This window comes from Diorhabda carinulata, chromosome 3, assembly GCF_026250575.1.
Source record: "Diorhabda carinulata isolate Delta chromosome 3, icDioCari1.1, whole genome shotgun sequence".
NCBI classification, from domain to species: Eukaryota; Metazoa; Arthropoda; class Insecta; order Coleoptera; family Chrysomelidae; genus Diorhabda; species Diorhabda carinulata.
Window position 1 is genome coordinate 7,063,376 of NC_079462.1, and position 16,120 is coordinate 7,079,495.

At 32.0% G+C, this 16,120-nt stretch overlaps 1 protein-coding gene across 3 annotated transcripts in view; it reads left to right on the top strand.

Annotated features, from left to right (window-relative positions):
- Positions 1-16,120, top strand: part of LOC130891204 (nephrin-like) — a 732,788-nt gene that overhangs the window by 680,233 nt on the left and 36,435 nt on the right. For all 3 annotated transcript variants that reach the window (XM_057795810.1, XM_057795809.1, XM_057795811.1), the window contains exon 10: positions 14,613-14,772. In XM_057795810.1, the coding sequence (XP_057651793.1) occupies positions 14,613-14,772 (160 nt within the window). The remainder of the gene's footprint in view (positions 1-14,612; positions 14,773-16,120) is intronic.

Consider the following 16,120-nt stretch of genomic DNA (forward strand, 5'->3'; position numbering starts at 1 on the left):
TCTGGTTCGTGATTGATTCGTGAGGCTGTTGAATTCAATCTACAGATCTAATTAATGGTTCAACTTTCGTTGCACCACTGGGTATGTAGAAAAGGAGAGTTATATTGGGGGATTTAACGCAACAGATTGAATCCAACAGTCCCACGAACCATTCACGCATTCAAAATTTATTTTGGTGTTCTAGCGAACTCTGACTTTCGTTATCTGAGCTAGTAATGGTCGTATTACTATTTGATTATTGAAATCTGTGATTTTTTGTAATTTGAAAAGTGTAGTGGAATTTCATTTTCCAACAATTGATCACGGAAAACACAAAAAAAGCGTTGAAAATATGTGGATGAAATTATGAAAATTTCGTTTATACTGTCCATCAAATTTCAACCCTATTGATTGCAGCAAACTGCATATCCCTGTTGATATTCGTGGATTGAATAACGTTTTATGAAGCATATATATTCACTTTGAACAGCGGGCAGTAGGAATTTTTAAAATACGAAAATACCACTTTCTCCTATATATGTCTATATAATATCCATATCAGTTTACTATTTTTTCTATAGTTGCCGCATGGATGAATAAATTTAAAAATTGGAAGGTATATCAACGTGAAAGACTTATTTTTAAATGCCCTAAACTGTGCTTGCAGCTGCAAGTTTTTGCAAAAGTGTTTTAAATAGAATTTAGTATAATTATTATTCATTTTCTTTCCATGAATAATGACTGATATTGCTATTACACGTTTCTAGAAACTGATATGGCAATGTTTTTGTACCTTTAAAACGTCTTCTAGCCGGAAATACCTTACTACATCTTGAAGCGTTTTTTCCTCCTTTTTAGATAGCACGTTATCATGTCAGATATTTTGATATTTTGATAAAGACTTAAAGGAAAGTAGAAACGTCAAAATGTTTTCAGAAAACTGCACTTAGTACAACTTATTTTATAAAGGATTTGCCCAGTTCTTATTTATGAAGAAATCAAAAGTTTTTCAATTTTTAATGTATTGAATGTTTTTCGAATCGTCTTCATATTTTTGTTAAAATCTGTATTTCTAAACTACTAATAATTTTCATCAATCTTTAATTGTTAATATAAATATATAAACATAATAAGTGTAAACAAGAAGAAAAAATCTCTGCTCCAAACAGCAGACGTTCCATTAAAAAGGTAAAAATCCGAAGCTGTTATATCTCAGCATAGTATTTGTCCTTTATTATGAAGACCCTGTTCATAAAGAGTTTTTAATATGAGGAAAATACTCTAGTTTTGGCTGTTCTTTATCATAAGATGAAAAAATAATTAACATTCACACTTTGATCTCAATGAACTATAATCATTCCATGTCAATTAATATGGAAACAGCATGAAGAATGTAAATCAATTTATGCTTTACTGACATGTATCTAAAATTGTGTTAAGTGTTTTGAGAGTTTTCTCATTTGAACTATTTTTAAAACAGTGGAAAGGAGCTAACCTCAAAATTCACTGTGTTTTTATCCAAGTCTTTCAAACATTATAAAATATAGTTAGATAAAATATCCATGAGCCGTTTTCTTCCACAATCCTTCCACTCAATAATTTTTTTCATAAACATCGCGCAAGCTTCCTTATTGACCCCGCTTTCTCTCTTCCTCTGTTTCTTTCCTATTTCCATTTCATCCGAAAAATGGCAATGTGCGATATGGAAATGTTAATTTTAGAATGATTTTCATTTTGATAGTAGCCTGAGTCTTACAATTTTTTGCAACCTTCTCCAACCTTTATATGATCAACAAAGTGATCCCTTATAGAACTCAAATTAAACTGCACTAGTTAAAGAATCACTTATCCACTGCCAGATAACTCGACTTTGCAGTATTGTAAAATTACACAATTGATTTATTACGGTACGAGATAGATGTTTATGGACGAGGCGACGAGGAACCGAGTCAATAATATCTAATCGAGTAATAATAAATTCACGGACGTATATCGTAATATGTTTTTTTTTTCATACTGTTTTCGGTTTTAAATGAAAAGCAAAATTGTATAAAAATAGCTCTTTTGATTTTTCTCTTATTATTTAAAAAAATGAAAATTAACTGAAGTTACTAAGGTAACATTGTAAACTAAAGTTTATACATATTGAATTCTTGGAAATACAAATATTATCCGAAAGAATGGGTGATAATTTAGATAAAATTGCTGAGAAAAGTGCGAAAGCGGATGCAGTAGAACAAATTATTCCAATTAAGTCTTCGAAAAGGTACGAAAAAGAATATGCGATGTTTTTTCGACTGGTGTAAGAAATACGAGGTGGAAAGTACTCATGAAAATGTGATGTTGGCTTATTTTTATCATGTGGTGGAAACAGTTGTTATTTAGAAGCATTCTTCTCAAATTTTCAGTCAGAAACATCAAATAGTTCATCTTTATGGTCTATATACTCGATGGTCAAATCAATGATTATGGTTAATGAGAATGTCAACATTTCCCGTAATTCTAAATTAACAGCTTTTTTTGAAAAACGAAGTGTAGACCACCATCCACACCAGTCGAAGGTACTAACAAAAGAAGTTGTAACATTTATGAGGGACGACGAAGATTATTTACTGGTGAAAGTTATCACATTAATTGGCATTGTCGGAGGTTGTTGAAGGGAAGACATTTATAATTTAGAAGTAGACGATGTAGAGGATATTGGTTCTCAATTAGTGGTTCGTACTAATTACAGAAAAACAGATATTTGACGGGTTTTTACTGTGATCAACAGCAATCCGGTGCAATATTTGAATGTGTTCAGAAAATATAAAAATTTGCTGAAACATCTTTCACTAAAAGCAATTTTGGTAGGCTACAGACAAGAAAAATGCATGGCACCTAAAAAAATGCCAAATTCCTCAATCTTGAGCATCTAGAGAAGTACCCCGGATATTGCTTCAGAAGAACTAAAACGGAATGGTGGATGGAAGACTTCATCTGTGGCTGGGAAGTATGTGGAAGAATCCGTCGAGAACAAAAAGAAAATAGCAAGAATAATACAAGGAGGTGAAACTTTCGTACAAGTGTCAAACCAAAACCACACATCTTCCAGCATTATTGAAAATAAAGAAAAACGTCCAGTAATTCCTACAATAAATGTTTCTGGTAACAGTATTTTTTATTTCTAATTATTTCAAACGGGATTGGGAGGATTTAAGAGTACTGTAAACTACAAGGATACCATATAGTGCTTTTTTCCTGACTCAAATTAGTCGACTTTACAGTACGGTAGGAAAAAAAAGAGTTTGTCGATTAGAATGTAATTTTGTACTTCATTATATAGATAGACAATGACGAATAATACGTAGTTACTTTCTTTTTTGTCAATACTCACGTAACTTCCTCATGAAAATGTACCTGAGAAAATATCAGAACCTCATAAAAACAAGTTTTCAATATAAGCAAAAAGAATGTGAACAAGAAAATGCATCCGTAACGAAAATCGAATTCATAAATTGAGTGTATAATTGAAAACTCACCTTAACTTCGAATATTTACAATAAATTTTCATTCATCATCACTTATACGGTTATCATAAAGTAAATTTATAAAACGTACAATATTCATTTTGGAACAATATTGAAACACGTCGAACAATTCATTTTATTCCGCGTCTTTTGACATAAATGAAAAGTAGTCCAATTTGTGAATGTTTTGATATCATCAATATTTCTTTAACAGGAAGCTGGATTTTTTGATAGAGTTTGTTTCAAGTGACCTAGGTGGCTTTTACATTGAATCACGTCTTTCAATCTAAGTTCCTTCAAATTGGTATTCTACAAATCTTCGAAAATTAAGGCTATTGATGGAACATCGCAATGTCTTATGAAGATCCAGAACATCTCCAGAAAACTCGTGATGAAATTGAACGTTGTATAAATGCGGTTTTCCTTTAATTTGAAACTTTTCTGCAAACGACTGATCAAGGTTTTGTTGTACGGCAATTTCGGTTATAGCTGCATGAAGGCTCTCTTCAAATGACAGCAAAATATCCAACGTTGCATTGTTGGTTATTTCTTGTCCTACAAATTATACCACATCCCTCACACTTTCCGTTTCATCGAATTATTGAACAATTCTAATGGTATGCTTCTAGCGGTTTCAAAATATGTTCCGTTAAATAAAGCATCACCATTTGTATTCTTTCTCTTTCAATTTTTTTAATTAATAAAACAAGTGTTTTGATCAGGTAACTTCAAGTTTCAATTATTTAAATTATGTAGTTTATTATGACAAAATCAATATCAAGCTTATTTCGTTCATATAAATTGTCTAATCTTTTTTCCTTATTTGCATTTTTCCCTAATTTTCAAAAAGTACATGTTATAAGTTTTGTGCATAACTTACGATAATCCTTTTCAATTCACATTGATTCAAAACACTTGACATATTTCCAAAAGAAGTTTACATTCGACATTAAGAGAAACATTTGAGGAAAATGGTTCAGTTTCAAAGAAGACGAATAACCGAAAGAAAATTCTCATTTTTCGTCGTATCTCAATCGATATACTCATAATTGAATTCGTGTGTATCAAAATTGTTTGTGCATGAAACATGTTTAACATTAAAATATTGTCCAAATATTGTCGACGTTCTTCGTAGAGCTTTCTCCAATTGAAACGTTTACGTTCAGTGTTTTGTTTGAGCTATAAACAATGGCTGCAATTTGGTTGCTTCTAACAAACGTTAATTATACTTGGGAACTCTGGATAGAGATGACACGTTTTACAAGACCTTTTAATATTAATTAACATTTCAAAATTCAATATAAAAACACAAGTTGAAACTGCTGCATTGTGTTTTTTCATAATTTAACTCTAATAATATTTCCATCATTCAAATAATTCATTACCAAATATAAATGTAGTAATTTAGTTCATTTAAAGGTACTTAATTATGTAGCTTCACTTGTTTTAACTGTAAGAGTAAACAATTTTGGTAGATCAAAGTTTACCGACAGTATAAAAACTGAACAATCTCGCTTTATTACGGTTTTATGACAGAAAAGAAATTTCAAAACATCAATAACGGGTATTTTCTTTCCCTAGAGTAATAACAGCTTTTATTTAGCGAATAATTCTTATCTGTAAACTAAGGCGTCTTTAATTTCTATAATTTTGAGTGCTTTATGCCTACAAAAGCGTTTTCTAATCTCGTTTCATACCGGTTCGAATCGTCGATGAATAATGAATATTGAAAGAACTCCTGACAAGTATCTTTATAATAAAAAATTCACAATGGTTGTATTATTTGGTCAATTGGTCAACTACTATGATATTATAAATGAATTTGCAATGCTATCAATCTTTAAGTTATAAATTCTGAGTTGTAGTAAAGAAAATTATAAACATGAGAACAATGATTAGTAGAATGTGTTGCCAACAATAGTGCAGTAAAATAGTTGAGGTGTGAATAAGAATAAACGAAAACATCACATGAAAGTTATAAAACAAAGATAAAATAATAGGAACCAGAAACTGGAAAAACGAAATATTTCATTGCTAATTATAGAGCTGCACGGCTGTTTGGATAACTCTCATTATGCAAGATGTTGCTGCGGATCGCGAACGTTAGATATTTTTCGAAAAGTTGATTCCACAATTTCACCAGATATTTCAATTTGTTTGGAACAAGATGAACAATTCGATATTGTGTTGGAATTCTCAATTTTGTTATTCATACTCTCTTCCTATATAGGTTTCTGATACGAATAATGCAGATTTCCAACCACCATGACGTTTTTTGGAGCTTTTTATTCAATACAACAGTCGCGATGGCCTAGAAGTAATACCTCGTATCTGCTTCTCTTACACAAATGAGTTATTGCTACTAAATCAAAGAGTTCAGTTCAGTATCTTCTGAAAAATAATCATATATGCCTGACCAATAGAAATATTTCAAACAGCGAACAATACCTTTCATAAAATTTCTTGATGCAAAGTAGCTCTATATTTGACGTAAAACAGTTACTAGTAATAGAACCTAGAGAATATTTTGAAAATAATATCTTTTATTTGGACGGCACACCTATAGCGAGCCGAATATTGTCTCACATGATCAAGCTTATCCAGAATAGAAATTTAACGCTTTCCAATGCAGTACTAAGGTATGCTGTGAAAGAAGGTGAAATAATTGAACAAAAATATTTAACAAAAGGACATATACAGATGGTATGTGACACAGTTTACAGCCAGATTGAACGAAAATTGCACAAGAGAGAATTATATCTACCCGGTGAATTTATTAGCATCACCAAATAGGCAAAACGACATCTTTTTCCATAAGATGCCAAATATCTCCATCCCGATTTCTTAAATAAAAACTACGCCCACCTTAAATACCAATGGTATTCCACTATTAGACCTGGATCATCGAGAGTAAACGACATAAAAACATTAAAATACACTCCTGAAAGAACAATAAATTACAAAACTGACTTCGATTTAGAATATCTACCCCTGCCTGCCCGAAAGAACAAAAATTTTGAATTTCTTAGGTCAGAGATTCCCTACAGTGACCTATATACAGGACAACCTACCATATCTTTAGAGAAGTATGAACATCTTATGGCCATTACTGAACTCCTTTCATAAAAACGCAAATCATGAAAAAACCCGAAATAAAATCAACCCTAATGCTCAACGAACCTCAAGCGAATTCATAAATTCAAATTAATTTTTACATACCTACTGTTTTATAATATGTATAATATAATCTGTTAGATATCACGGTTGTAGATCATTAAAATTTCGTTCTTTCAAAGAATGGTTTTATTATTCCCTAAAATAACTGAAGTAAAAAAGATCAAACCACAACAGTTGGCTGCAATACATCGCAAGTTTCTCAGGAAGAGAACAATTCCTCGTAAGTCCTTTTTTTGTGTAAACAATAGATTTAACAAAATGATATTACCATATCTTAATCTAATATCAATTGTTAATAAATACAGACACCAGACAGAGTGCATTTACAGTTCTACGAGAATTGTTTGTATTTAGTGTGTAAAATTCGTGTTATCATGGATTCAAGAGAATTTCTAGCTTCGAAATTAACACTCTTATGTACCGTTTAAAAAACATTAATTTTATGCACTCAATATAAAAATAACTATTTTGAGTCGCCCTACACAAGTTTCTACACAATAATCTTATTGTGTACAGAAAATTTTGTATAATCTCTTAACTACATAATTTCATTTGTCGCTAGCCTTACTAGATTCAACATTTGTTTAATCAGTTACTGACTATAGAATTGCGCTGCTTCAATGAAAGATAGACGCGTCAGAATAAACTTGTTCCTGTCTGAAGTAGATCGAAACGGCATTAATGCATAAGAACATTTCACTGACTACCGCTCTCCAGAAAAACTTTGTGAATTAATCAAAAACAAAATACTCGAATCTACGAAAAAAAGTTAATCAAAGTTACCTAGTTAGAGCATCTGATTTTGCCTTTTTTTTTAAATTGTTTTAACAAAACAACTGTATGTGAGAATCAATGTTACAACTAACGTCAGGCCAATTTTTGTTATTAGTGCTGCTTCAACCGAAAAAAAAAAGGAAAACAGAAATTATATTTATTGTAGGTTACGGCGATAGTCATGAAGTCAAATAAGTATGTACTTTAGCGAAATAAATTTTGGAATACCGCCAATTGTTAGAAGCAGAGTAAGCAAACACAAATTAAATATTTTGCTGTCAATAAAACGAAACTCTAATGTAACTAAACCTGCCTGACAACAAAATGTCTTTTGTAATGAAGGGAAAGTGCACCCATAGAAATTTCAATTCACAATTCACAAACTTTCATGATGTTTTCATGAGGCATTGTGATGAAAATACCAATTATTTTCAGTCTAGACGTTTTGGATTCAGAAAAAGACATTCCTCATTTCCTTTCAGGGAATTTAATAGTAAAGCTATATTTGAAACATATTGATATGGTAGTGCTTCTGAATTTAGTTGTAGTATTTCCGAATCCAATTGAAAAAAATAACTTGGATCCCAGTACTTGGTTACAAGAAAATAGTGCACTACTACAGTATCGTCTTTATGTTCGGAGCTTTTTGAAAAACTAGTTTGAAAGAAGGTACACTAGAAGTAGTGGATCAATGGAGTGGCCACCTAGATCACCTGATCTTACCCTCTTTGATTTTTTTCTATGGGAACATTTGAAGTCGAATCTACGTTAACTGACCAGATAATTTAGAAGACTGAATGGAAGGAATTAGACATGAAATGACTCGTCTAACACTGCAGTGAAATCTGTAAATCAGTTTTACCCAGCTCTACACAATATGACCAATTCATGTGAGAAATAATTTAAATTTGATAGACACTTTATTTAATTAGAAAGATACTATATCACTGAAATTGGGTATATTTCGATTTGTATTAATTTTTTGTGATTTACTATAGAGAAAACTTTTATCAGAAAGATCAGAAAGATCAGAAAGATCAGAAAGATCAGAAAGATCAGAAAGATCAGAAAGATCAGAAAGATCAGAAAGATCAGAAAGATCAGAAAGATCAGAAAGATCAGAAAGATCAGAAAGATCAGAAAGATCAGAAAGATCAGAAAGATCAGAAAGATCAGAAAGATCAGAAAGATCAGAAAGATCAGAAAGATCAGAAAGATCAGAAAGATCAGAAAGATCAGAAAGATCAGAAAGATCAGAAAGATCAGAAAGATCAGAAAGATCAGAAAGATCAGAAAGATCAGAAAGATCAGAAAGATCAGAAAGATCAGAAAGATCAGAAAGATCAGAAAGATCAGAAAGATCAGACAGATCAGCTGAATAAGGATTTTAAGAATGAGATTTTTAACAAATTCTCTGAAGTTTTAGAAGCCTCAGTATACTGCCCCTTTAGCTGCTTATATAAATTAATCAAAGGTAGCTGTATATAAGGAATAAATAATTTTTAAAAATAAAAAAAGGAAATAACAAACGAAACGATTAGCTCGTTAGCTTATCGCATTTACCTACTTTGTATACTAAGGTACAAAGGATCAAATAGTTAAGGCCGCGATTATTTCGATCAGTTTCCGAACAATAGTTAACGTGATCCGGATTACTTTCCGACCATTCAGTTCGTGATAGGGTTAATCCAACCATAGTTTCCGAAAATCTCTTATGTATTGAAATTCATTACTTATATAAAAATATTATTTTGAAAACTGATAGTTAATATTCACTTTGTAATTTTAAACTGTGCTTAATCTACAAAATGGAATCGTGCACAAGTTGGATGATTTATCATTACTCCTGTGATAAAACATGTGGTGGCGGCTTATGCACGAGAAGCTTCACCATATTTCAGTATGACAATTCGAGATTACTTCAATAATCAATTTCCACAGCGTTGGCCCTTCCATTGTTGCTTATATGATTGTATAACTAGATTACGAAGTGAATGTTAATTTTGAAGGTTTAGAAACAACAGCTTGTATCTGAATTTTGAGTCCAATAAAATTGTATATAAATAGTAGAGTTTTTATGAAAACATTATGAAAACTCACTGGAATTTTAGTGAATTTGGGTGAAATGAAGTATTTTTCGGAAAATAGAACTGTCCTGTATAAATGCATTTAGAATTAGAGTCCGAATACTTTTTCTGAAGTCAACAAATCTCAGTAAACTTGAGCAGATGATTTAGAACCCTAGTAACAAGGTTGGATACAGCGGAATAAATTTTTCATTTTTTCCTACTAACGTACTTGAGTTCAATATTCGTCAGTTCTCACTCAATATCCAAAATATCTTTCCAAATTCAATCAAAATGTTGAGTATAAACGGCCAACAAAGTTCTAATCATTTTCTGCTCTCTATTTTCTATTGAGACTCGAGATGGAAGGTGGATACGACAAGTGGTTATAGACTGAAGAAATATTGTACTAGTCTATCAGACATAATGTATACCTTCTATTTGGCTCACAAGTACTTCAAGTACTCCCAATAATTCTAACAACGATTTTAAATTATTTGTATGAATGTATGAATGTATTTATGTGCGTCTTCGTCATCACTAACACCTGGGATTTTTAGGGGATAATCTGGTGGAGGGACCATAACGATTTTCCATTATAAAGATAAATTGATTGTTTCAATTTTGATATATTAACCCAGTTTAGGGTGCGTCATTTGTATCAACAGAACAGCAATGATTTTGTAATATGGGCATTCCATGTACAGGAGAAAAATCTAAAATACCATATCTTTTTCAATCGAGTTTATTTCAATGAGTGTAAATATTTTCGCATTCTAATGAAGCTCAGACAGAGAATATCTTATCAGTGTGTGAATATGCTTTCCTAAAAAAGCAAATGAGGATTTGCAAAGTTAGGTTTCATTCAGTCGTTTCATTTTTACGTTTTGTTTTTGATTTGAAGTTTCAATTACAACACTAGTGAATTGATATGTTGGGTTTTTCGTTGGTTTGTCTCCATGTTGAAATTCAAGCACAATTTTAGAATATTATATTATTATTCTCACCCAAATACAACATATGAAACAGTTTTCTTGAAATATATGTGGCTCAACTGAAATTTGTCTTTGGATACAAAAATAGGAGAGATAAGTGTTTCAACTATTTCACCAATCATCAATTAATAATAGCTGAAATGTGAGAAAGGATTTTTGTAATTCATAAGAATGAAAAATTAGTTTGTTAAATGATATATATAGATATGTATTTCACTGTTATAATTTTTATGTTGCCACATTAATGACTTAGTCAAATTTTGAGGTCAAATGCTCCCTCAAGCAAACTGGAACATCCCAATGAAACATAAACCACAGTGGATGATTATTTCAATAAACCATGACCTCCAATTGTATATACAGATTTCTTCTTCCAGCTTCAAGCTTGAAAATTCAGATGATGGCTCGTCCAAAATTAGGATAAATTCTTCTTAATCCATTTCCTAATCCTCTTAAGATATATCTTCACTAAAATATAACGAGTTGAAATAGTTGCTCTCAAAGGACCTCAACAACAAACATTTTGAAGAAAATATCAATTCTTGAAAAAAGTTAGTGAACATGGAAATTTAAAATTTTGTGAATTCCGTGAAAAGACAAGTACATAGCCAGTATTACTTCAACAATTGTGTTACATTATGATGAGTAACACTCTTAAAGTTGTTGATTGTGATATCTTCTGTTCCTTCCTGAGATTTAGTGTTATAATATGAGAATATTATTGAAAATGCACTTTTTATTAAACCTCCCTTAACCTTGAATTTGTTTTTTCTTAAGTACCCTTAATTTTGAATTTGTTCACCGACACCGATAGAACAGAAAATAATTATAATATGATGAGTTTTAGACTGTATCAAATAATAAACCATCTACTTTTAAAAAGTGAAGCTCAGACAAAAATATAAGAAAAAAATGCGATTCATGATAAATTCTGAAAATTATTATCCGTAGTCAAAATACATAACCGTAGTGTGCATCTCATCAATAATCCAATACGTAAGTATCACAAGCTCTTCGAATTCGATCATTCTAGTCCGGGAGCCAGCTGTATTTTCAACTAGTCATTCCGTTCCACCTAATTCTGCTCGTTCTGACAGAACTCACCAACTACCAGAGCTAATACCTATTGCTTTCTATTAACTCATCTCTAGCAAGGCCATTGCCGTAAATTTCATCCGAAGACTCTTCATCGTCTTCACTTCCCGAGTCATGTACCTCTGCAATATGAAAAAGTTATAAGTTGAAAAATGAACTTTGTACATCAGTTCTCTATCCAAATTATAAGAATGTGAATATTACCATCACATTCATTGACATCTTCATTCAACTTGATATCATCTACGCGCGCGCTCTCATGGGGACCTTCAGTGTATCAGCTGGACTCTCCGTCACCCTTCATGCAGCTGAAGTTTTTTTTTGCTAAATATACAATATACCATATTATTCAGATTAAGCTATCCCGGAATGAGTTGAATTTACGGAGTTGATTAGACCCGGATCAAACGGACTAGGCGCTACCTTGCCAGCTGAAGGTCATTACGTGCACTCCTAAGGTGAGTTCTATCAGGACAAGCAGAATTGGGTGGAACGGAATGACTATCCAAAGTATGCAGCTGACTCCCAGACTATTCAAATCGTTGATATCAAATATGTTCTTAGCCAACTAAACAAGATTTTCCATTTTCTCTCCGAATATTAAGATCCTAGGACTTTAAAACTAAGAAAGGTTTTTGATTAATTTATTTATCGGGTTTTGTTATATATAAGCCAGTTATATTATTTTCCACCTCTCTCGTGATACTCATTTATATCACTTTGAATAATCCAATTTCTATCAGGTGACTACAATAACTACATTTCTAATTGTGCTGATGCATTGTTGGAATAACCAGGAACGTGGTTCTTAGCAATAATTATTTTCTTCAATAGAAATTTTTTTGCATTTTAATTGCTGTCGTTAGAAAATAGAAAAAATTGCAGTTGCAGTGTTTTTACTTCAATAGTTATTCACGTAACTATTTATGAAAAGAGCGATATTGATCAACAAGCGAATTTGTGATCACTGCTAGAAATATTGCTAGTGTCAATCTTGTTGTTTGCTCAGTACCTGGACATTGTTTCAGACGCATGTCAGCGTTTCTACTGACTGAGCGGATATTCTGAACATAAACCAATACGAAGGATGGAAATCCAACAGTGGAGCCGAAAGCTATGTTGAGAGTTCATGAGAAAACAAGAGAAGAGTTTCAGAAAACATTCTGGGCCAAGTCCCTGGCATACATGAAGATATCACAGCTTCCAATAAAATTAACATTAGACAAGAAGTTCACGAGAATGTTCACCAAGAAAATGGACTTACCTCAAATAACTACTTTTCGTAACTGATGTATGAAAGTTAGGTTAGGTTATATGGGACGTTTTCCAATGTCAAGAAGTGACTTAAAGTGTCAAATTTGATAGCGGAATCAGATTTGTTCTATCTATCTAAAATTGAGATTACATACTTCCAAATTTGCATTTTTGGCAATATATTTATTAGATACTTTTGTATCTTAATTTTTAATTTTCCATAACTCATCCAACTCCGTGGAAATATGCAATGTAGTTCACGGAACTATTTTCAATTAAATTTTCGTCAGACGATTTGGTATTAAGTTACTTGTCACTTTTCGATGACTTTTAAATGGACTTACCGCTTCGAAGCAAATTAAAATTCTTGAAGTTTCACTTTTTGTGATTAAGAATTAAAAATAACTAGCATCGATTAAATGAAATAACATAAACTGGTACATTGATAAAATGTCTGTTCAAGAAGCAAAAACCAGAATTTTTTGAGGCGTATTATTTTATTCAGAACCTACTTTATAGAGTATTAAGTAAATTTATTACAAATCTTAGGCGATGTTCCTCCTTATTCTATATTGGTTTAGCTTGGTTCTATTTTGAATATACAACTTCAATTTTCATCATAAGAGCAAGTATATTCACTGGTATTTCAAGTCATGCTGTCATCTATTAGTCTAGACATGCTTCTTTCAGGTAAGATATTGGTCAAAATGTGGACCAAGATATCTTGTGTCTGTTACCGGTGGGCATAAGTTGTGTCGATTGACGAATGTTATTCGAGTTGATTGTTCGTTATCGTGTCATTTATTAAGTATATCAAGATGGTGTTGCATATCTTCTATAGGATTTTCATTTACAGCTAGTAGCACTACGTGGGCGTCGTCAGCAAACGAGGCAATCGTTTATGGAGCATTCCTCGATGCTAGATTTTATCGAACGCGAGAATATCTAAGAATACACCGATGGAATATTTCGTTTCTTCTTTGAAATTTCATTTAGAGTTCAATGGACCCGCTGGATGGTTTTTTCGGAACTCAAAATGTTTTTTTTTTATATTTTTTAGTGCATTCTAAATGAAGTTTAGTTTTTGAATTATTTTTATAATTAGTAGATAAATTTTTAGTAACCCTAGAGGTGTATATTGTGAAGAGTAAGTCCCACTGGTGTTGAAATGCCTTCAAATAATTTATCACTATTAGGAAAACAAATCCCTTGATTATGTGTAGAATTATGACACCCTTTCCATTATTACAAAAGTCGTTGATTGCTGAAGTTTGAGGGTTTCCATAAATCAAAACCGTTCAATTTTTCATTGTGTTTTCATACGATTTCGAGCAAACCATATTTCAGTTCTTGAAAATAAGCATTCAAACCAACTCGTTACAGTGAAAACATCATATAAATATGAAGCAAGAAAAATAGAATAATAGTTATTTGAAAAAATGATTTTCAGATAATCACTCAAGAATATATTTTGATAAAGTATCTAACGTGTTGTTACATCGTATTCCAACATTTTCAATTAAGAAAGAAACCGGAAAACGCAATCTCGAACAATCAGCGAGAAAAACATAAAATATTTCCACACACCGAAAATTCTAGCGGCCGAGAATCCTCTATATCAACTGTCCACTTTGCCATTAATAAAGATCAGTACACAAGACAATCCCACTGACCGCGCCGTGCTATTATGCCTCAGATGTCGCTATAATTCCCGTGTCCGGTCGAATAAAACAATTTATTTGATAAATGTTATTTTTTTGCAGGGTGAAGTGATGCAGGCCAACCAGAAGGGCGGTGTGATCATGAGCACGTTGGCGTTAGCCCTGCAAGGTGTGACTCGCAGTCAAGCGGGAAATTACTCATGTGTGGCGTCAAATGTCGAAGGAGATGGTGACAGCAACACGGTCGATCTCAAAATTATGTGTAAGTCCGAGGAGGTGGTTTTAATCTGACATTAAGGAGGTCGTCTTTGGGATTTATTAATTTTTTGGTCGGCGTGGGGAAGATTTATCGCCAGTGTCTCAATTTACTAACGGTTTATAACGAGTTTTTCGTGAAACGAAGGAGCGGCAAAAATAGGGACAGAGTTAATTAAATACTGATTGATAGTTTTATGGTGTATGTTTTGGTTGATTGTAAGATTTTCACAAAATATAGTACCGAAGTATATAAAAATAATAACAGGGTATTTGGGAGAGTTATTTTCATTGTTTAGATTGAATAGTATCAAACTACATGATTACGGTTATTACATAGATCGCTTTCATTTGTGTAACCTTCTTAATATTTATATTGGTTAGTTAGTTAAATTGGTAGTTAGTAGACAATTGATATTTTTTTATATATTGATATATATATTTCTGTATAATTGATTATGAGGAAAAAATCACTTTTATTGATATAATCAATAAGGTACAGGTTAGTATAAATATATAATTAAAATGAGTCAACAAGGCAATAAGTATAAACAAAAAGAAGTGGACCAACAAAACAAGCAAAAAACATTCCAAGAAAGTGAATATAGAGATAATCAGATTGTATAAGAGAAAAATTCGAGAGCCCACCAAAGATAGTAAGGCATGGAAACCATTGGTGGAAGGGGATACGTCGCTGAAACCTGTACCTAAAAATTCATAAATATGAAATAGTTTCAAAGTATGGACAAAGATAAATTGTTATTTGAAACATAACCGCAAATAATTCGCAAATAAACAACAGGATATAAGACAACCTTTTTCCTGGAAATTGTGACTAGCGACTAGTGTATGAAACTCGATTGAAATGTATAGAGCGGTCCAAGATAAACGAATCTTGAAACTGGAAATATTTTAAGTGCAGCTCCAGAGAAGCAAAATTGAGATTGAGAACAATATTTGAGACGAAATTTACAACAAAGACTACCTTTTCCACAATTATCCGATTTAAGTGAACTCATCTCTCTACGGTATAGAACTTATCAAGGAAGGCTCAGGTGTCCATCCTTTCACACTTTCAACTTGTTTCACAACAGTTTCTTTCACTTCTGCCTTTCCATAGCCATTTGTTTCCAGATCAACACTCGTTTCCAAATCCATTTTGCAGGGACTTAATGCTGATTGAAATACTTTTTCCACGTTCTTAAATAGTTTTCACTTGAATTTCTTCAGCATTTCTCATCTTGTCTATTCTTCATTCTCTCTTCTTGCTACCTTTCATATACTTCGTCTTCGCAGAAATATAGATAAGATAATATTTGTTACTATAGCTATATCGTCTGATTTTGTTCGGACCT